The sequence below is a fragment of the Zonotrichia leucophrys genome, unplaced genomic scaffold, assembly GCF_028769735.1.
Source record: "Zonotrichia leucophrys gambelii isolate GWCS_2022_RI unplaced genomic scaffold, RI_Zleu_2.0 Scaffold_496_37553, whole genome shotgun sequence".
Taxonomy (NCBI): domain Eukaryota; kingdom Metazoa; phylum Chordata; class Aves; order Passeriformes; family Passerellidae; genus Zonotrichia; species Zonotrichia leucophrys.
Genome location: NW_026992701.1, coordinates 13,457 through 36,518, shown reverse-complemented (window position 1 = coordinate 36,518; position 23,062 = coordinate 13,457). Strand labels below are relative to the sequence as shown.

At 50.5% G+C, this 23,062-nt stretch overlaps 1 protein-coding gene across 1 annotated transcript; it reads left to right on the top strand.

Annotated features, from left to right (window-relative positions):
• Positions 1-1,738: 1,738 nt before the first annotated feature.
• Positions 1,739-8,539, top strand: LOC135441775 (nuclear receptor coactivator 1-like). The gene is made up of 3 exons (XM_064701323.1): positions 1,739-2,018; positions 4,289-4,378; positions 8,366-8,539. The coding sequence occupies exons 1-3, from the start codon at positions 1,773-1,775 to the stop codon at positions 8,537-8,539; spliced, it is 510 nt and encodes a 169-aa protein (XP_064557393.1). The 5' UTR covers positions 1,739-1,772.
• The last annotated feature ends 14,523 nt before the right edge of the window (positions 8,540-23,062 follow it).

The window sequence follows — 23,062 nt, the reverse complement described above, 5'->3', positions numbered from 1 at the left end:
GCCCATTGGAATGTCCTGTTCATGGCCATTGTCCATTGGAATCACTCATTGGGATATTCCTTTGGAATTGTCCATTGGGATTGTCCGTGGGCATTATCCATTGGAGCTGTCCACTGGAATAATCCACTGGAATTATCCATTGGGATTGTCCATTGAAATTGTTCTCTGGACCTATCCACTGGAATCATTCTTTGAAATGACTCACTGGGATTGTCCACTCGCATTATCCTTTGGAATTGTCCTTTGGGATTGTCCATTGGGAAGATCCATTGGAATTGTCGATCGGGATTGTCCATTTGAGTCACCCATTGGTGATTGGCCATTGTAATCATCCATTGGAATGTCCATTGGGATTTCCTTTGGAGTCATTCATTGGGACTGTCCATTGGAATTGTCCTCTGGAACTATCCCCTGAAATCATTCCTTGAAATTACCCATTGGGATTGTCCATAGGGATTGTCCTTTGGGAACATTCCTTGGGATTGTCCAGTGGAATTATCGATTGGATTAACACATCGGGATTGTCTGTTAGGAACATCCATTGGGAATATCTGTTGGGGTTGTCCATCGGAATCGTCCATTGGGATTGTCCATTGGGATTGTCCATTGGAGTAATTTATTGGGATTGTCCATGGGATTCACCCAATGTAATTATCCATTGGGATTGTCATCTGAAATTATCCATTGGAGTCATTCTTTGAAATTATCCATTGGGATTGGCCATTGGAGTCATTCATTGGGATTGTCCGTTGGGATTGTCCATTGGGATTGTCCATTGAGATTATCTATTGGAATCGTCCCTGGCGATTGTCCTTTGGGATTGTCCCTTGGAATCCCAAAGGAATCCCAAGTCTGTTGGAATTATCCATTGGAGTCACTCATTGGGATTGTCCATTGAGACTGGCCATGCGAACGTCCATTGGAATCATCCCTTGGGATCGTCCTCTGGAAATACCCATTGGAATAATTCTTTGAATTTACTCATTGGAATTGTCCATTGGAATTTTCCGATGGAATCATCCGTTGGAATTGTCCTCTGGAATTAATTCTATTGGAATCATTCTTTCAAATTATCCGTTGGGATTGCCCACTGGGATTTTCCATGGGAATCATCCATTGGGATTGTCCTTTGGGATTGTCCATTGGAGTCACTCATTGGGATTGTCCATTGGGATTATCTATGGGAATTATCCTTTGGAATTATCCATGGGAATTATTCATTTCAATTATCCATTGGATTCATCCATTGCAATTATTATCCTTTGGTATTTGCCATTGGAGTTGTCCATGAGAGTCACCCTTTGGAATATTCCATTGGAATAATCTATTGGAATAATTATTTGGATTAATCCATTGGAATTGTCCATGAAATCGCCCACTGCCGTTACCCGTTGGGATTATCCATTGGGATCATGCATTGGGATTATCCATTGGATTTAGCCATCAAAATCATCCTTTGGAATTATCCATTGTTTTTTTCCATTCAGATTATCCATGGGAATTATTCATTGGAATAATCCTTTGGAATTACCCATTGGAGCCACCCATTGGAATCATCCTTTGGGATCGTCCATTGGGACTGTCCATGGGAATTATCCATTGGAGTCTCCAACTGGGATTATCCATTGGATTCATCTATTGGAATTATCCTTTGGTATTTACCATTGGAATTGTCCGTGGGAATTATCCATTGGGATTTTCCATGGGAACTATCCCGGTTTTCCAGCGTTTTCGGCCCGGCGGGCGCGGCGGCGCCGGCGGCAGCGCAGGGGATGTACAACAACATGAGCATCACCGTCTCCATGGCCGGCTCCGGCACCGGCATTCCCGGCTCCGGCACCGGCATTCCCGGCTCCGGCGGCATTCCCGGCTCCGGAGGAATTCCCGGCTCTGGAGGAATTCCCGGTTCCGGCGGCGTTCCCGGCGGTTCCGGCGGCGTTCCCGGCATGGGCGCCATGGGCGGCGGCCTTGCCATGAATCCCGTCATGGCCGGCATCAACTCCATGTGCTCGGAGCAGGTGGGGCTGGGAGTGGGAATCACTGGGAATGGGAATGGAATGGAATGGAATGGGAATGGGGATGGGGATGGGGATGGGAATGGGGATGGGATGGAAATGGGGATGGGAATGGGAATGGGGATGGAATGGGAATAGGGTGGGGATTGGGATGGGATGGGATGGGATGGGATGGGGATGGGAATGGGAAGGGGGATGGGAATGAGAATGGGAATGGGAATCACTGAGAATGGGAATCACTGGGAATGGGAACGGGAATGGGAATGGGAATGGGATTGGAATGGGAATGGGGATCGGAATGGGGATGGGAATCACTGGGAATGGGAATCACTGGGAATGGGGATGGGGTGGGAATGGGGATGGGGTGGGGTGGGAATGGGGATGGGGTGGGAATGGGGATGGGGTGGGGTGGGAATGGGGAATGGGATTGGAATGGGGATGGGAATCACTGGGAATGGGATTGGGAATGGGAATGGGGAATAGGATTGGGGTGGGAATGGGAATGGGGATGGGAATGAGAATGGGATGGAATGGGGATGGGAATCACTGAGAATGGGAATCACTGGGAATGGGAACGGGAATGGGAATGGGGATGGGATTGTAATGGGAATGGGGATCGGAATGGGGATGGGAATCACTGGGAATGGGGTGGGAATGGGGATGGGAATCACTGGGAATGGGAATGGGGAATGGGATTGGGGTGGAAATGGGAATGGGGAATGGGAATTACTGGGAATGGGAATGACTGGGAATGGCATTGGGAATGGGAATGGAGTGGGATGGGATGGGAATCACTGGGAATGGGAATGGGAATGGGAATGGGATGGGAATGGGGATGGGAATGGGAATCACTGGGAATGGGGGTGGGATGGGATGGGATGGCGGTGAGGGTGCAGAAACATCTGGAGAAGTTCCAGGTGGTGGGATGGGGCCGTGGATCACTGGGAATGGGATCAGGAGCGGGACTGTTGGTGCTTGGAAACAGGGGATGGGATCAGGAATGGGATTGGAATGGGATTGGAATGAGATCAGGAATGGGATTGGAATGGGATCAGGAATGGGATTGGAATGGGATCAGGAATGGGATGAATGGGATCAGGAATGGGATTGGAATGGGATCGGAATGGGATTGGAATGGGATTGGAATGGATCAGGAATGGGATTGGAATGGGATCGGAATGGGATCAGGAATGGGATTGGAATGGGATCGGGAATGGGATTGGAATGGGATCTGGAATGGGATTGGAATGGGATCGGGAATGGGATTGGAATGGGATTGGAATGGGATCTGGAATGGGATTGGAATGGGATTGGAATGGGATCGGGAATGGGATTGGAATGGGATCAGGAATGGGATTGGAATGGGATCGGGAATGGGATTGGAATGGATCGGAATGGGATCTGGAATGGATTGGAATGGGATTGGAATGGGATCTGGAATGGGATTGGAATGGGATCGGGAATGGATTGGAATGGATTGGAATGGGATCGGGAATGGGATTGGAATGGGATCAGGAATGGGATTGGAATGGGATCGGGAATGGGATTGGAATGGGATCAGGAATGGGATCTGGAATGGGATTGGAATGGGATTGGAATGGGATCGGGAATGGGATTGGAATGGGATCTGGAATGGGATCAGGAATGGGATTGGAATGGGATTGGAATGGGATCAGGAATGGGATTGGAATGGGATCAGGAATGGGATTGGAATGGGATCAGGAATGGGATTGGAATGGGATTGGAATGGGATCGGGAATGGGATTGGAATGGGATCTGGAATGGGATCTGGAATGGGATTGGAATGGGATCTGGAATGGGATTGGAATGGGATCTGGAATGGGATCAGGAATGGGATTGGAATGGGATCATAAATGGGGAATGGGAGCGGATTGGGTGTGCACAGGGCAGGAACGGGGCCAGGAGAGGAGAATCCCGGAGCAGATCCCAACATCCCACTGGGATCCAGCACGGACCCGCAGCCCAAACCCCGCCCAACACGAGATCCAGCCCAGACCCCCAGAACCGCGCTCCTTCCCTCTCCCGGCACCCATTCCCGCTGATCCCGGCTCGCATTCCCGCTCATCCCAGCCCTGTTCCCGTTGTCCCGCTGATTCCGCCATTCATTCCCGGCGTTCATTCCTGCTGATCCCGGCACCATTCCCGCTGATCCCGGCACCCATTCCTGGCACTCATTCCCGCTGATCCCGGCCCCGCTCCCGCTGATCCCGGCACCCATTCCCGGTGTTCATTCCGGCCCCGCTGTCCCGCAGGTGCCTGAGGCGGCGCTCCGGCCCCCGGGGCTGTTCTGTGCCCAGCTGGGCCCCGCTGAGCTGCTCAAGGCCGAGCCCGACGGCGCCCAGGTACGGACACGGCACCGGGGATGGATGGCACTGTCCCCAAGGGTGGCACGGCAGGGCTGGGAGCGGGACCAGGCCCAGCGTGTTGGCACCGGCCGGCTGGGATGGCGACTGTCCCCAAGGGTGGCACGGCAGGGCTGGCGAGGGGACAGGGCCCAGCGGTGGCACGGCAGGGCTGGGGATGGCACTGTCCCCAAGGGTGGCACGGCAGGGCTGGGAGGGGACAGGGCCCAGCGGTGGCACGGCAGGGCTGGGGATGGCACTGTCCCCAAGGGTGGCACGGCAGGGCTGGGAGGGGACAGGGCCCAGCGGTGGCACGGCAGGGCTGGGGATGGCACTGTCCCCAAGGGTGGCACGCAGGGCTGGGGAGGGGACAGGGCCCAGCGGTGGCACGGCAGGGCTGGGGATGGCACTGTCCCCAAGGGTGGCACTGCAGGGCTGGGGAGGGGACAGGGCCCAGCGGTGGCACGGCAGGGCTGGGGATGGCACTGTCCCCAAGGGTGGCACTGCAGGGCTGGGGGGGGACAGGGCCCAGCGGTGGCACGGCAGGGCTGGGGATGGCACTGTCCCCAAGGGTGGCACGGCAGGGCTGGGGAGAGGGACAGGGCCCAGCGGTGGCACGGCAGGGCTGGGGATGGCACTGTCCCCAAGGGTGGCACGGCAGGGCTGGGGAGGGGACAGGGCCCAGCGGTGGCACGGCAGGGCTGGGGATGGCACTGTCCCCAAGGGTGGCACGGCAGGGCTGGGGAGGGGACAGCGCCCAGCGGTGGCACGGCAGGGCTGGGGATGGCACTGTCCCCAAGGGTGGCACTGCAGGGCTGGGGAGGGGACAGGGCCCAGCGGTGGCACGGCAGGGCTGGGGATGGCACTGTCCCCAAGGGTGGCACTGCAGGGCTGGCGAGGGGACAGGGCCCAGCGGTGGCACGGCAGGGCTGGGGATGGCACTGTCCCCAAGGGTGGCACGGCAGGGCTGGGAGGGGACAGGGCCCAGCGGTGGCACGGCAGGGCTGGGGATGGCACTGTCCCCAAGGGTGGCACTGCAGGGCTGGCGAGGGGACAGGGCCCAGCGGTGGCACGGCAGGGCTGGGGATGGCACTGTCCCCAAGGGTGGCACGGCAGGGCTGGGGAGGGGACAGGGCCCAGCGGTGGCACGGCAGGGCTGGGGATGGCACTGTCCCCAAGGGTGGCACTGCAGGGCTGGGGAGGGGACAGGGCCCAGCGGTGGCACGGCAGGGCTGGGGATGGCACTGTCCCCAAGGGTGGCACTGCAGGGCTGGGAGGGGACAGGGCCCAGCGGTGGCACGGCAGGGCTGGGGATGGCACTGTCCCCAAGGGTGGCACGGCAGGGCTGGGGAGGGGACAGGGCCCAGCGGTGGCACGGCAGGGCTGGGGATGGCACTGTCCCCAAGGGTGGCACGGCAGGGCTGGGGAGGGGACAGGGCCCAGCGGTGGCACGGCAGGGCTGGGGATGGCACTGTCCCCAAGGGTGGCACGGCAGGGCTGGGGAGGGGACAGGGCCCAGCGGTGGCACGGCAGGGCTGGGGATGGCACTGTCCCCAAGGGTGGCACTGCAGGGCTGGGGAGGGGACAGCGCCCAGCGGTGGCACTGCAGGGCTGGGGATGGCACTGTCCCCAAGGGTGGCACGCAGGGCTGGCGAGGGGACAGGGCCCAGCGGTGGCACGGCAGGGCTGGGGATGGCACTGTCCCCAAGGGTGGCACGGCAGGGCTGGCGAGGGGACAGGGCCCAGCGGTGGCACGGCAGGGCTGGGGATGGCACTGTCCCCAAGGGTGGCACTGCAGGGCTGGCGAGGGGACAGGGCCCAGCGGTGGCACTGGCAGGGCTGGGGATGGCACTGTCCCCAAGGGTGGCACGGCAGGGCTGGGAGGGGACAGGGCCCAGCGGTGGCACGGCAGGGCTGGGGATGGCACTGTCCCCAAGGGTGGCACGGCAGGGCTGGGAGGGGACAGGGCCCAGCGGTGGCACTGCAGGGCTGGGGATGGCACTGTCCCCAAGGGTGGCACGGCAGAGGGCCCGCTGGTGGCACGAGGGCAGGGTCCCCTAGGGTGGCACTGCAGGGCTGGGGAGGGGACAGGGCCCAGCGGTGGCACTGCAGGGTCCCCAGGGTGTCACTGCAGAGTCCCCAACGGTGGCACAACAGAGTCCCCAATGGTGGCACTGCAGGGTCCCCAAGGTGTCACAACACCAAGGCCTGTGGTGGGGACAGGCCCAAAAAAATGTCCCAGCAGGTCCTGGGGTGGGGACAGTTCTTGCAGGTCATGGGTGGCACCCGCTGTGGTTGAGGTCACCAAGGTCACAACCAGTGTTGGGTGACACCATCAGGTGACACCTCTCAGGGTTGGTGGCACCACAGTGCCACCAGCATTGGGTGACACCCATGGGGTGACACCGTTGGGATTGAGGTCACCGTGGTCACACCAATGTTGGGTGGCACCCATTGGGGTTGGAGCCACCAAGGTCACACCACTGTCGGGTGACACCCTTTGGGGTTCAGGTCATCGCGGTGCCACCAGTGTTGGGTGACACCAAGGTATCACCAGTGTTGGTGTCACCCAGTGGGTGTCACCTCCTGGGGCTGGAGCTACCACGGTGACACCAACGTTGGGTGACACCCATTGGGGCTGAGGTCACCAAGGTCGCACCAGTGTTGGGTGGCACCATTGGGTGACACCTCTTGGGTGACACCCACTGAGTTTGGAGCCATCTTGGTGCTGCCATCAGTGTTGAGTGACACCCACTGGGTGACACCCCTTGGGGTTGAGGCCACCAAGGTGCCACCAGTGTTGGGTGGCACCCCTTGAGGTTGAGGTCACCAAGGTGCCACCAGTGTTGGGTGACACTATTGAGGTTGAGGTCACCATGGTGCCACCAGTGTTGGGTGCCACCAAGGTATCACCAGTGTTGGGTGACACCCATTGGGGTTGGAGCCACCATGGTGCCACCAGTGTTGGGTGACATCCTTTGGGTGACACCATTGGGCTGAAGCCACCAAGGTCCAGCAATTGTTCAGTGACACCACTGGGTTGAAGTCACCAAGGTCCCACCACCACTGGGTGACACCTCTTGGGTTGAAGCTGCCATGGTCCCACCAGTGTTGGGTGACACCTTTGAGTTGAAGCCAGCAAGGTCACCTCGGTGTTGGGTGACACCACTGTGCTGAAGCCACCAGGGTCCCTTGAGTGTTGGGTGACACCATTGGGTGCCACCATTGGGTTGAGGTCACCATGGTCACCTCAGTGTTCAGTGGCATCACTGAGTGACACCCCTGGGTGAAGCCACCAAGGTCCCACCAGTGTTGGGTGACACCATTGGGTGACAACATTGGGTTGAAGCCACCAGGGTCCCACCAGTGCTGGGTGACATCCTTGGGTTGAGGTCACCATGGTCATATCAGTGTTGGGTGACACCACTGGGTGACACCTCTGGCTTGAAGCCACCAAGGTCAATCAATGGGTGACAGCATTGGGTGACACCACTGGGGTTGAAGCCACCGTGGTCACCTCAGTGTTGGGTGACACCATGGGCTTGAAGCCACCAAGGTCCCACCAATGCCGGGTGACACCATTGGGTGACACCTCTGGCTTGAAGCCACCAAGGTCAATCAATGTTTGGGTGACACCATTGGGTGACACCATTGGGTTGAAGCCACCATGGTCCAGTCACCATTGGGTGACACCACTAGGGTTGAAGCCACCGTGGTCACCTCAGTGTTGGGTGACACCATTGGGTGACACCATTGGGTTGAAGCCACCAAGGTCACTGGAGTTTTGGGTGACACCACTGGGTGACACCATTGGGTTGAAGCCACCGAGGTGCCACCAAAGCCACTGCAAAGACCCCGCCCGTCCCTGCTGGTGTTTGATTTCCTTTTTTCCCTTTTTTTCCCCTTTTTTTTCCATTTTTTTCCCTTTTTTTTCCCTTTTTCCCTTTTCCCTTTTCCCCTTTTTTCCCCGTTTCCCCTGTCCCGCAGGTGCAGCAGGTGCAGGTGTTCGCGGACGTTCAGTGCACCGTCAACCTGGTGGGGGACCCCTACCTGGGCCCCGCCCCCCCCGGCGCCCTGGGCACCCCCAAAACCCCCGGCGGGGCCCCCCCGGCGCCGCCCGCGCCCGGCAAGAGCCTGCTCCAGCAGCTCCTCACGGAATGAACCCCAAAATCCCCAAAATTCACCCCAAAATTCACCCCAAAACCCCGGCAAGAGCCTGCTGCAGCAGCTCCTCACGGAATGAACCCCAAAATTCACCCAAAATCCCCAGAATTCACCCCAAAACCCCGGCAAGAGCCTGCTGCAGCAGCTGCTCACGGAGTGACCCCAAAACTCACCCAAAATCCCCAGAATTCACCCCAAAACCCCGGCAAGAGCCTGCTGCAGCAGCTGCTCACGGAGTGACCCCAAAACTCACCCAAAATCCCCAGAATTCACCCCAAAATTCACCCCAAAACCCCGGCAAGAGCCTGCTGCAGCAGCTCCTCACGGAATGAACCCCAAAATTCACCCAAAATCCCCAGAATTCACCCCAAAACCCCGGCAAGAGCCTGCTGCAGCAGCTGCTCACGGAGTGACCCCAAAACTCACCCAAAATCCCCAGAATTCCACCCCAAAACCCCGGCAAGAGCCTCCTGCAGCAGCTGCTCACGGAGTGACCCCAAAACTCACCCAAAATCCCCGGAATTCACCCCAAAATTCACCCCAAAACCCCGGCAAGAGCCTCCTGCAGCAGCTGCTGACAGAATGAACCCCAAAATTCACCCAAAATCCCCGGAATTCACCCCAAAACCCCGGCAAGAGCCTGCTGCAGCAGCTGCTCACGGAATGAACCCCAAAACTCACCCAAAATCCCCAGAATTCACCCCAAAATTCACCCCAAAACCCAACGGCGCCCGGCAAGAACCTCCTGCAGCAGCTGCTGACAGAGTGACCCCAAAATCCCCGGAATCCACCCCAAAATACACCCAAAATTCACCCCAAAACCCCGGCAAGAGCCTCCTGCAGCAGCTGCTCACGGAGTGAACCCCAAAATTCACCCAAAATCCCCAAAATTCACCCCAAAACCCCGGCAAGAGCCTCCTGCAGCAGCTGCTCACGGAATGAACCCCAAAATTCACCCAAAATTCACCCCAAACAAATCACGGCGACTCTGCAGCAGCTCCTCACGGATGAACCCAAAATTACCAAAACCCAAAATCCACCTAAAGCCCCAAAATCTTCCCAAAGGACCAGAAAACCCCAAAATCATTCACCCAAAAACCCCAAAATACAAAAGATTGTTCTAGGGATCTCCTCTGCAGCAGCTGCTGACGGTGAACCCAAAAACCACCCCAAAATTTCACCACCCAAAACCCAAAAATTCCACCCAAAAATCAAAAAATTCCACCCAAAAACCCCAAAATTCACCCAAAACCAAGGTTTATGGATCTCCTCCTCAAGCAGCTGGACGATCCCCCCAAAATTTCACCCAAAACCCAAAATTCCCAAACCCAAATTCTGCCAAAAACCCCAATCACAAAACCCAAAATTCACAAACCAAATTGCCTCAAAAATCAAAATTCCACTAAAACCCAAAATTCTCCCAAACCAAAAATTCACCAAAAATTTCACCCCAAAACCCCAAAATTCACCCAAAACCAGAGATTTCTTCTACAGGATCTGTTTTGGGGGGAATTTGGATTTTTTGGGGGAAATTTGGATTTTTTTGGGCAATTTGAATTTTTTGGGGGGGAATTTGGGATTTTGGAGCAATTTGGATTTTTTTCGGGGAATTTGGATTTTTTGGGGGGAATTTGGATTTTTGGGGGGAATTTGGGATTTTGGAGCAATTTGGATTTTTTTCGGGAAATTTGGATTTTTTGCGGGGGAATTTGGATTTTTGGGGGGGAATTTGGGATTTTGGAGCAATTTGGATTTTTTGGGGAAATTTGGATTTTTTAAGAGAATTTCGATTTTTTTGGGGGGAATTTGGATTTTTTTGGGGAGAATTTGGATTTTTTGGGAATTTTGCTCCCCAGCCCTGCTGCAGGAATATTTGGGGTGCAAATGGGAATTATTGGGGTTGGGGCTGTGGGGTTTGCACCGAAGATTTCCCAGGTTTTTTTGGGGTTTTGGGCCTTTTTTCCCTGGTTTTTTCCCCTTTTTTTTCCCCTCTTTTCCTGTTTTTTTTCCTCCTTTTCTCCCTCTCTTTTCCCTGTTTTTTCTCCTTTTTTCCCTCCTCTCTTTTTCCCTGATTTTCCTCCTTTTCCCCCTTTTTTTTCTCCTTTTCCTCCTCGTTTTTCCCCTGGTTTTTCCTCCTTTTCTCTCTTTTTTTCCCTTTTTTTTCTCCTTTTCCTCCTTATTTTTTCCCTGTTTCTTCTCCTTTTCTTCCTCTCCTTTTCCCTGTTTTTCCTCCTTTTTTCCCTCACTTTTTCCCTATTTCTTCTCCTTTTTCCCTCTCTTTTTTTCCATGTTTTTTCCTCCTTTTCCCCCTCTCTTTTCCCATGATTTTCTCCTTTTTCCCTCTTTTTTTTTCCCTGTTTTTTCTCCCTTTTCCCCCTCTCTTTTCCCTCCATTTTCCCTGATTTTTCTCCTTTTCCCCTCTCTTTTTCCCAAATTTTTCTCCTTTTCCCCCCCCGTTTTTCCTCCTTTTCTCCCTCTTTTTTCCCCTGTTTTTCTCCTTTTTCCTCTCTTTTTTCCTCTTTTCCCCCTCTCTTTTCCCTCCTTTTTTCCCTGATTTTTCTCCTTTTCCCCCTCTCTTTTTCCCAAATTTTTCTTCTTTTTCCCCCTGTTTTTTTCCTCCTTTTCTCCCTCTCCTTTCCCTGATTTTCCTCCTTTTCCCCCTCTCTTTTTCCCTGATTTTCCTCCTTTCCCCCCCTTTTTTTTCACCTTTTCCTCCTCGTTTTTTCCCTGTTTTTTCTCCTTTTTCCCCCTCTCTTTTCCCTGATTTTTCTCCTTTCCCCCTCTCTTTTTCCCCAAAATTTTCTCTTTTTCCCCCTTTTCCTCCTTTTTCCCTCCCCACTTTCCTCTTTTTCCAGCCTTTTTTTCCCCTTTTTTCTTTCCTCCTTTTCCCCCATTTTCTTCCCTATTTTCCTCCTTTTTTCCTTCTTTCCCCCTTTTTTCTTTCCCTCCTTTTCCCCCTTTTCCTCCTTTTTTCCCTCCTCACTTTCTTTCCTTTTTCCCTCCTTTTTGCGCTATTTTCCCTTTTTTTCTTTTCTCCTTTTCCCCCATTTTCTTCCCTCTTTTCCTCCTTTTTTCCTTCTTTCCTTTTCCTTCTCTTCCCCCTTTTTCCCCCCTTTTTTCTCCTTTCCCCTCCTTTTTCCCAATTTTTCCCCATTTTCTTCCCTCTTTTCCTCTTTTTTCCCCCTTTCCCTTTCCTTCTTTTTCCCCTCTTTTTCCCCTCCTTTTCCCCCTATTTTTTCCCCAATTTTTCCCCCTTTTCCCCAATTTTCCATCCCCATTCCCACTCCAAGAATTCCCAAAAAAACCCCAAAAAACCCAACAAGGAGGAAGATGAAGATGAGGAAGATGAAGCTCAGTCTCAGCTGGATCTGACGCAGGGCAAGGACACAAAAACCCCCCAAAAAAACCAAAAAAACCCCAAAAAACCTGGAAAAAAATCCTCAAAAAACTCCAAAAAACTCCCCAAAAAACCCTGAAAAAAAAACCTCAAAAACCCCCAAAACCCCTGAAAAAAAATCCCTCAAAAAAAAACCCAAAAATCCCAAAATAATCTGAAAAAAAACCCCCAAAAATCCCCAAAAACCCTGAAAAAAAATCCCCAAATTCTTCCCCAAAATCCCCAATTATCCCAAAAAATCCCCCAAAACTCCTCAATTTTCCCCAAATTTATCCTGTAATTCCTCCAAAATTCCCAAATTTTCCCAAATTCTTGCCAAAAGTTCTTCCTAAAATTCTCAATGTTTTCCAAAACTCCTCCCCAAAAATTACCCAAATTCTCCCCAAATCTCCCCAAAATTCTCCAGTTTCTCCCCAAATTCTCCAAAATTCTCTCCAAAATCCCCAAATTTCTTCCCAAATTCTTCCCAAAACTCCTCCCAAAATTCTTCCCAAAAATTCTTCTTGAAATCCCAAAATTGCTCCCCAAAATTCCTGGGTTTCTTCCCAAATTCATCCCCAAAATCCCCAAATTTCCCCTAAAATTCTTCCTAAAATTCCAAAATCCTTCCCAAGCAGGAATTCCTGCAGAAAACCCAAAATTCCATCGAAAATCCTTCCCAAAATCCCCAAAAATTCCCTGAATTTCTCCTCAAATTCCCAAATTCCTCCCTGAATTCCTCCCCAAATTTCCCTGAGCTTCTCCCAAAATTTCCACATTTTCCCAAATTCCTCCCCAAACTCCTCCCAAATTCTTCTCACAATTCCCAAATTTCTTCCAGAAATCCCAAAATTCCCCAAATATCTTCCAAAAATCCCCAAATTCTCCACAAATTCCTCCTGAAATTCTTCCAGAAATCCCCAAATTCCTCCTTAAAATCCCCAAATTTTCTCTCAATTCCTCCTGAATTAATCCCAAAATCCTTCCTGAAATTCCTCCTAAAATTCTTCACCAAAATTCCCAAATTTCTTCCCAAAGTTCTTCCCAAAATCTTCCCAAAAGCCTCCCCAAAGTCCATCCTAAAATTCCCAAATTTCTTCCTAAAATCCCCAAATTTTCTCTCAATTCCTCCTGAAAATCCCAAATTTCTCCCCAAAATCCCAATTTTCCCCAAATTCCCATTTTCAGGTGCCCAAACTCTCCCTCCAATTCCTCCAAAATCCCCAAACTCCTCCCAAAATGCTTCCAAAATCTCCAAATTCTTCCCAAAATTGTCCCAAAATTCCTTCTCAAAATTTCTCCCTAAAATTCTCCCAAATTTCTTCCCAAAATCCCCAAATTTTCTCTCAATTCCTCCTGAAAATCCCAAATTTCTTCCCAAAATCCCCAAATTTCTTCCTAAAATCCCCAAATTTCCTCCCAAATTTCTTCCTAAAATCCCCAAATTTTCTCTCAATTCCTCCTGAAAATCCCAAATTTCTTCCCAAAATCCCCAAATAATGTCAGAAATCCCAAATTCCTTTCCAAAATCCCCCAAAAAATCCCAAATTCCTTCCCAAAAATCCCCAAATTTCTTCCCAAAATCCCAACTTTCCCCAAATTCCCATTTTTCAGGTGCCCAAACTCTCCCTCCAATTCCTCCAAAATCCCCAAACTCCTCCCAAAATGCTTCCAAACCCCCAAATTCTTCCCAAAATTGTCCCAAAATTCCCAAATTTTCCCATTTTCCTTCTCAAAATTTCTCCTAAAATTCTCCCAAAATTTTCCCTAAAATTCTCCCAAATTTCTTCCTAAAATCCCCAAATTTTCTCTCAATTCCTCCTGAAAATCCCAAATTTCTCCCCAAAATCCCCAAATTCCTTCCCACAATCCCCAATTATCCCAAAAAATCCCCGAATTTCCCATTTTTCCCCATTTCCAGGTGTTCTGTCCCACCTGGAGTCCCTGGAGCTCCATGAGCGGGGCCGGGCTGGGCAGCGCCACAATTCCTGCCCATGCAGGGATCCTGCCCAAATTCCTTCCCAAATTCCCCAAAATCCCCAAAAATTCCTCAAAAATCCCTGAATTTTCCCAAATTTCCCATTTTTCCCCGTTTTCAGGAGTTCTGTCCCACCTGGAGCGGCGGGAGCGGGGCCGGGCGCTTCCTGCCCTTGCAGGGATTCTGCCCAAATTCCTCCCCAAATTCCTTCCCAAAACCCCCAAACTCCCTAAATTCGTTCCCACAATCCCCAATTATCCCAAAAAATCCCCAAAATCCCGAATTTTTCCCATTTTTCAGGGGTGCTGTTCCAGCTGGAGTGGCTGGAGCGGCGGGAGTGGGGCCGGGCGCTTCCATCCCATGCAGGGATTCTGCCCAAACTCTCACATTGCTCCCCAAATTCCTCCCCAAATCCCCAAAAAAATCCCCAAAAATCCCAAATTCATTCCCACAATCCCAAATTCATTCCCAAAATTCCCAAATTTCTCCCCAAAATCCCAAATTTCTCCCCAAAATCCCCATTTTTCCCCCATTTCCCTGTCCCAGCTGTGGCAGCTGCAGCTCCTCAGTTCCTGCCCTTGCAGGGATTCTGCCCAAACTCTCCCCAAATTCCTCCAAAATCCCCAAACTCCTCCTAAAATTCTTCCAAACCCCCAAATTCTTCCCAAAATTGTCTCAAAATTCCCATATTCCTTCTCAAAAATTTCTCCTAAAATTCTCCCAAATTTTCCCTAAAATTCTCCCAAATTTCTTCCTAAAATCCCCAAATTTTCGCTAAATTCCTCCTGAAAAATCCCAAATTTCTTCCCAAAATCCCCAAATTTCTTCCCAAAATCCCGAATTTTCCCCAAATTCCTTCCCAAAACCCCCAAAAATCCCCGAATTTCCCCAAATTTCCCATTTTTCCCCATTCCAGGGGTTCTGTCCCACCTGGAGTGGCTGGAGCGCCGTGAGCGGGTCGGGGCGGCGCAGAGGGAGCGTCGGGAGCGGCGCCGGGAGCGCTCCGGGATCCTGAGGGCCAAAATCCGGGAGCTGAGGGAGCTCCGGGACGGCCTGAGGGGGAAACTGGAGACAATGGTGAGAGGGGCACGGATTGGCCCAGAGTTGGACCAAAATCGTACCAAAATTATCCCAGAATTGTCCCAGAATTGTCCCAAAATCGTCCCAAAATTACCCTAAAATTGTCCCAAAATTGTCCCAGAATTGTCCCAAAATCATCCCAGAATTGTCCCAAAATCGTTCCAAAATTGTCCCAAAATTGTCCCAGAATTGCCTCAAAATTACCCCAAAATTACCCCAAAATCATCCCAAAATTGTCCCAGAGTTATCCCAAAATTGTCCCAGAATGGTCCCAAAATCGTTCCAGAATTGTCCGAGAATAGTTCCAAAATTGTCCCAGAATTGTCCCAAACTTGTCCCAAAATTGTCCCAAAATTGTCCCAAAATTGCCCCAGAATTGTCCCAAAATTGTCCCAAAATTGTCCCAAAGTTCCCCAAAATTGTCCCAAAGTTATCCCAGAATTGTCCCAAAATTGTCCCAAAATTGTCCCAAAATTGTCCCAAAATTACCCCAAAATTGTCCCAAAATTGTCCCAGAATTATCCCAGAATTGTCCCAAAATTGTCCCAAAATTGTCCCAAAGTTATCCCAAAATTGTCCCAGAATTGTCCCAAAATTGTCCCAGAATTACCCCAAAATTGTCCCAGAATTGTCCCAGAATTGTCCCAAAATTGCCCCAAAATTGTCCCAAAATTGTCCCAGAATCGTCCCAGAATTGTCCCAAACTTGTCCCAGAATGGTCCCAAAATAGCCCCAAAATTGTCCCAGAATGGTCCCAGAATTGTCCCAAAGTTACCCCAGAATGGTCCCAAAATTGTCCCAGAGTTATCCCAAGATTGTCCCAGAATTGTCCCAAAATCGTTCCAAAATTGTCCCAAAATTGTCCCAAAATTATCCCCAAATAGTCCCAAAGTTATCCCAGAATTGTCCCAAAATTGTCCCAAAAATTCCAGAAGATTTTCAAAGATTTTTCCCAAATTTTCTGAGGATTTTTCCCCAAGTTTTCTGAGGATTTCTCCCAAATTTCACTCCAATTCTCAATCATTTTCCCCAAAATTCCTGAGCTTTTTAAAGTGGTTTTCCCCAAAATCCCTCAGGCTTTGTCCCAAAATTCTCAAGGATTTTTCCCAAACTTTTTCCCTGAATTCCTGATGATTTTTCCCAAATTGCCAGCTGGGAATTCCCATTTTTTTCCCCTGGGTTATCCCCAAAATTCCCCAGGATTTTTCCCAGATTTTTCCCAAAATTCCCCAGGATTTTTCCCAGATTTTTCTCAGTATTTTTGCCAACATTCCTGAGGATTTTTCCCCAAAAATTCTGATTTTTTTCCCTGTATTTCCAGGCCCAGGATAAATCCGGAATTCCCTGGGATCCCCGGGAGGTTTTGCACTGGAGAATCCCAAAATTCCCCAGGATTTTTCCCAGATTTTTCCCAGATTATTCCCAAAATTCCCCAGGATTTTTCCCAGATTTTTCCCATTATTTTTTCCCCAAATTTCTGATTTTCCCTGTATTTCCAGGCCCAGGATAAATCCGGAATTCCCTGGGATCCCCGGGAGGTTTTGCAGTGGCGGCTGCGGCAGCTGCGGGAGCTGCTCAAAATCTTCCCCCTCACAGGTAAAACCAGGAATTCCTGTGGAAAACTGGGAATTCTTATGGAAAATTGGGAATTCCAATGGAAAATCGGGAATTTTTGGGGGAAAATTGAGAATTTTTATGGAAAACTGGGAATTCCTATGGAAAATCGGGAATTCCTATGTAAAAGCCAGAATTTCTATGGAAAATTGGGAATTCCTATGGAAAATTGGGAATTTTGGGGGGAAAATCGGGAATTTTTGGGGGAAAATTGGGAATTCCTATGGAAAATCGGGAATTTTTATGGAAAATTGGGAATTCCTATGGGAAATTGGGAATTTTTGGGGAAAAATTGGGAATTCTTATGGAAGATTGAGAATTTTTATGGAAAATATCCAGATTCCTATGGAAAATTGGGAATTCTTATGGAAAATTGGGAATTCCTATGGAAAATCGGGAATTCCTATGGCGAATATCCAGAATTGCCAAAAATTTGGGTGGGGAAATCTGAAATTCCAGGAGAAAATTGGGAATTTTTGGGAAAAAATTGGGAATTTTTTTTGGGACTGGAATTTTTTTTGAGCTGGAATTCTTTGGGAAAATTGGGAATTTTTTGGGAAAAAATTGGGAATTTTGGGGGGAAAAATTGGGAATTTTTTGGGGGAAAAAATTGGGAATTTTTTAGAACAAGATCCAAAATTCCCAAAGATTTTTTGGAGACAAAAGCTGGAATTCTTTGGGAAAATTGGGAATTTTATGGAAAATCTCCAGAATTCCCAAAGGTTTGGGTGGGGAAATCTGAAATTCCAGGAGAAAATTGGGAATTTTTAAGGAAATTTGGGAGTTCTTTGGGAAAATCTGGAATTTTTTTTATAAAATCAGGAAATTTTATGGGAAATTGGGAATTCTTAGGGAAAATTTGGCTTTTTTTTGAAAACAAGCTGGAATTCCGTGGGAAAATTGGGAATTGTTTGGGATGAGGAAATTGGGAAAGTTTGGGGGGAAAATTGGGAATTTTTTTTTGAAAATTGGGAATTTTTGGGGAAAATAAATTGGAATTTTCAAGGAATTGGGTGGGAAATTCCCAGAAAATTTGGGGATAATTTTGGGATCAAATTCCCATATAATTTTGGGATCATTCGAGGGGAATTTTGGGAATAATTTTAGGATAATTTTGGGATAATTCCAAGATAATTTTGGGGATAATTCTGAGATAATTCCAGGATAATTTCGGGGTAATTTTACAATAATTCCCAGGAATTTTTGGGATAATTTTGGGCTCATTCCAGGATAATTTTTGGGATTATTCTGGGATAAATTTGTGATAATTCCAGGATAATTTTGGGGTAATTTTGCATTAATTCCCATGTATTTTTGGGATAATTTTGGGCTCATTCCAGGGTAATTTTGGGGGTAAATCTGGGATAAATTTGTGATAATTCCAGGATAATTTTGGGCTCATTCCAGGATAATTCCAGGATAATTTTGGGCTCATTCCAGGATAATTTTTGGGATAATTTTAAGATAATTCCAGGATAATTTTGGGATAATATTACAATAATTCCCAGGTATTTTTGGGATAATTTTGGGCTCATTCCAGGATAATTTTTGGGATTATTCTGGGATAAATTTGTGATAATTCCAGGATAATTTTGGGGTATTTTTAAGATCATTCCAGGATAATTTGGGGGTAATTTTACAATAATTCCCAGGTATTTTTGGGATCATTTTAAGAGAACTCCAGGATAATTTTGGGCTCATTCCAGGGTGTTTCCAGGGTAATTCTGGGATAATTTGGGGCTCATTCCAGGATAATTTGGGGCTCATTTTAAGCTCATTCTAGAGTAATTTGGGGCTAATTTTAAGATAATTCCAGGATAATTTTGGGGATAATTTTGGGCTCATTCCAGGATAATTTTGGGGCTCATTTTAAGCCGACTCCAGGGTAGTTTGAAGCTCATTCCAGGATAACTTGGGGCTCATTCCAAGGTAATTCCAGCATAATTTTGGGTTCATTCCAGGGTAATTTTGGGGCTAGTTCTGGGATAATTTTAAGATAATTCCAGGACAATTTTGGGCTAATTTTAAGATAATTCCAGGATCATTTTGAGCTCATTCCAGGATAATTTGGGGCTAATTTTAAGATAATTCCATGATAATTTTAAGCTCATTCCAGGCTCATTCTAAGCTAATTCCAGGATAACTTGGGTCTAATTCTAAGCTACCTCCAGGATAATTTTGGGGTAATTTTACAATAATTCCCAGGTATTTTTGGGCTCATTCCAGGATAATTTGGGGCTCATTCTAAGCTAACTCCAGGATAATTTGGGGCTCATTTTAAGGTAATTCCAGGATAATTTTGGGGTAATTTTACAATAAATCCCAGGTATTTTGGGGATAATTTTGGGCTCATTCCAGGATAATTTTGGGGCTAATTTTAAGCTCATTCTTGGATAATTTTGGGGATAATTTTGGGCTCATTCCAGGATAATTTTGGGCTCATTCCAGGATAATTTTGGGCTCATTCCAGGACAATTTGGGGCTCATTCCCAGCTACCCCCAGGCCAGTTTGATCTCATTCCCACCTTTTTCCCCGCAGGCATTTCGGGCTCGCTGTCCCGGCACGGCCTCTCCCTCTCCCTGCACTGCTCCCGCGGGGGGGCGCTGCTGCCCCCGGTGCCAATGCAGCTCCGGGAACACCGGGAACACCGGGAGCACCGGGAACAGCACCGGGAACAGCACCGGGAACAGCACCGGGAACACCGGGAACACCGGGAACAGCACCGGGAACACCGGGAACACGGGAGCACCGGAACAGCACGGGAAACACCGGGAAGCACCGGGAGCACCGGGAACACCGGGAACAGCACCGGGAACAGCACCGGGAGCACCGGGACACCGGGACGCACCGGGAAGCACCGGGAACACGGGACGCACCGGGAGCACCGGGAAAGCACCGGGAACACCGGGAACACCGGGAGCACCGGGACACCGGGAGCACCGGGAACAGCACCGGGAACAGCACCGGGAGCACCGGGAACACCGGGACTCACCGGGAACACCGGGAAACCGGGAGCACCGGGACGCACCGGGAAGCACCGGGAACACCGGGAACAGCACCGGGAACACGGGAACAGCACCGGGAACAGCACCGGGAACAGCACCGGGAGCACCAGACACCGGGAACACCGGGAGCACCGGGAACAGCACCGGGAACAGCACCGGGAGCACCGGGAGCACCGGGAACACCGGGAACAGCACCGGGAACAGCACCGGGAACAGCACCGGGAACAGCACCGGGAGCACCGGGAACAGCACCGGGAGCACCGGGAACACCGGGAGCTGCACCGGGAACAGCACCGGGAGCACCGGGAACAGCACCGGGAACAGCACCGGGAACACCGGGAGCACCGGGAACACCGGGAACACCGGGAGCACGGGACACACGGGAACAGCACCGGGACAGCACCGGGAGCACCGGGAACAGCACCGGGAACAGCACCGGGAACAGCACCGGGAGCACCGGGCAGCACCGGGAACACCGGGAGCACCGGGAGCACCGGGAACAGCACCGGGAGACACACCGGGAACAGCACCGGGAACACGCACCGGGAGCAACAGCACCGGGAACAGCACCGGGAACACCCCGGGGAGCACCGGGAGCACCGGGAACACCGGGAGCTGCACCGGGAACAGCACCGGGAGCAGCACCGGGAACACCGGGAACACCGGGAGCACCGGGAAAGCACCGGGAACCGGGAGCACCGGGCAGCACCGGGAACACCGGGAGCACCGGGAACAGCACGGGAACACCGGGACACCGGGACAGCACCGGGAACACCGGGAACAGCACCGGGAGCACCGGGAACACACCGGGAACAGCACCGGGAGCACCGGAGCTGCACCGGGAGCACCGGGAGCACCGGGAGCACCGGGAGCACCGGGAACACCGGGAGCTGCACCGGGAACACCGGGAGCTGCACCGGGAACAGCACCGGGAACACCGGGAGCACCAGGAACACCGGGAACACCGGGAGCTGCACCGGGAACAGCACCGGGAGCTGCACCGGGAGCACCGGGAACAGCACCGGGAGCTGCACCGGGAACAGCACCGGGAGCACCGGGAGCTGCACCGGGAACAGCACCGGGAGCACCGGGAGCACCAGGAACACCGGAACACCGGGAGCTGCACCGGGAACAGCACCGGGAACACCGGGAGCTGCACCGGGAGCACCGGAACACCGGGAGCTGCACCGGGAACAGCACCGGGAACACCGGGAACAGCACCGGGAGCACCGGGAGCTGCACCGGGAACAGCACCGGGAGCACCGGGAGCTGCACCTGGGGCCCCACGGGCTGCCCCCCTGGGTGCCCCTGCCCGGGGGGATCCGGCCCCGGGAGCTGCGGGGGCTGCTGGGGGGGCTCGGGGGGCTCCTCAGCGCCCGCGAGCACAGGAGGGAGCAGCTGCGGCTCCTACAGGTGCGTGGGGACAAAATGGTCACAGATTCTGCACAGAATCCCTCCCAGAATTCCTCCCAAAAATCCCCAAGTTCTGCCCAAGAATTCTTCCCTGTATTCACAAAGTTCTGCACAAAATTCTTCCAAAAATTCCTCCTAAAATCCCCCAAACATTCCTCCCAGAATCCCCAGGTTCTGTCCAAATTTCTGCCTGACATTCCCAAGTTCCCTCCCCAAAATTCCCCCAAAATTCATCCAAAATTCCCCCCAAAATTTCCCAAAAATTCCCCCAAAATTCCTCCCGAATTCCCCCAAAATTCCTCCCAAATTTCCCCAAAAATTCATCACAAAATTCCCAAAGTTCTGCCCAAATTTCCGCCTAACGTTCCCAAGTTCCCTCCCAAATTTCCCCAAAATTCCCCCCAAATCCCCCCAAAATTATTCCCAAATTCCCCAAAAATTCCCCCAAAATTCCTCCGAAATTCCCCAAAAATTCATCGCAAAAATCCCAAAGTTCTGCTCAAATTTCCGCCTGACATTCCCAAGTTCCCTCCCAAATTTCCTCAAAATTCCTCCCAAATTCCCCCAAAAATTCATCACAAAATTCCCCAAGTTCTGTCCAAATTTTCACCTGACGTTCCCAATTTTCCCTCCCAAATTTCCCCCCAAAATTCCCCCCAAATTCCCCCAAATTCCCCAAACATTTCTCCCAAATCCCCCCAAAATTCCTCCCAAATTTCCCCAAACACTCCTCCCAAATTCCCCAAAATTCCCCCAAATTCCCCCAAAATTCCCCCCAAATTCCCCCAAAAATTCATCCCAAAATCCCCCAAGTTCTGTCCAAATTTCCGCCTGACATTCCCAAGTTCCCTCCCAAATTTCCCCCAAAATTCCTCCTAAAATCCCCCAAAAATTCGTCACAAAAATCCCAAAGTTCTGCCGCAAAATTCCCCCGAAATTCCTCCTAAAATTCCCCAAAAATTCCTCCCCAAAATCCCCCAAGTTCTGTCCAAAAATTCCCCCCTGTATTCCCAAAGTTCCGCTCAAAATCCCCAAATTCTACCAAAAATTCCTTCCCAAAATTCCCAAAGTTCTGCATAAAATTCTTCCCAAATTTCCCCAAACATTCCACCCCAGAATCCCCAAGTTCTGTCCAAAAATTCTGCCCTATATTCCCAAAGTTCCACTCAAAATCCCAAATTCTACCAAAGATTCCTTCCCAAAATTCTCAAATTTCCCCAAAATCCCTCTCAAAAATCCCCCTAAAATTCCCCAAAAATTCATCGCAAAATTCCCAAAGTTCTGCTCAAATTTCCGCCTGACATTCCCAAGTTCCCTCCCAAATTTCCCCCAAAATTCCTCCAAAATTCCCCCAAAATTTCCCAAAAATTCCCCCAAAATTCCTCCCAAATTCCCCCAAAATTCCTCCCAAATTTCCCCAAAAATTCCTCCCAAAATTCCCCAAGTTCTGTCCAAATTTCCGCCTGACATTCCCAAGTTCCCTCCCAAATTTCCCCAAAATTCCCCCCAAATTCCCCCAAAATTATTCCCAAATTCCCCAAAAATTCCCCCAAAATTCCTCCGAAATTCCCCAAAAATTCATCGCAAAAATCCCAAAGTTCTGCTCAAATTTCCGCCTGACATTCCCAAGTTCCCTCCCAAATTTCCTCAAAATTCCTCCCAAATTCCCCCAAAAATTCATCACAAAATTCCCAAAGTTCTGCCCAAATTTTCACCTGACGTTCCCAAGTTCCCTCCCAAATTTCCCCCCAAAATTCCTCCCAAATTCCCCCCAAATTCCCCCAAACATTTCTCCCAAATTCCCCCCAAAATTCCTCCCAAATTTCCCCAAACACTCCTCCCAAATTCCCCAAAATTCCCCCCAAATTCCCCAAAAATTCCCCCCAAATTCCCCCAAAAATTCATCGCAAAATTCCCAAAGTTCTGCCCAAATTTCCGCCTGACATTCCCAAGTTCCCTCCCAACTTTCCCCCAAAAAATTCCTCCTAAAATCCCCCAAAATTCGTCACAAAAATCCCAAAGTTCTGCCGCAAAATTCCCCCGAAATTCCTCC

Bases quoted from the DNA above. Each gene is read 5' to 3' on its own strand.
- LOC135441775 (XM_064701323.1), top strand. From the start codon at position 1,773: ATGTACAACAACATGAGCATCACCGTCTCCATGGCCGGCTCCGGCACC. The intron at 2,019-4,288 runs GTGGGGCTGGGA...GCTGTCCCGCAG, and splicing joins ACTCCATGTGCTCGGAGCAG to GTGCCTGAGGCGGCGCTCCG. The intron at 4,379-8,365 runs GTACGGACACGG...CCTGTCCCGCAG, and splicing joins CCGAGCCCGACGGCGCCCAG to GTGCAGCAGGTGCAGGTGTT.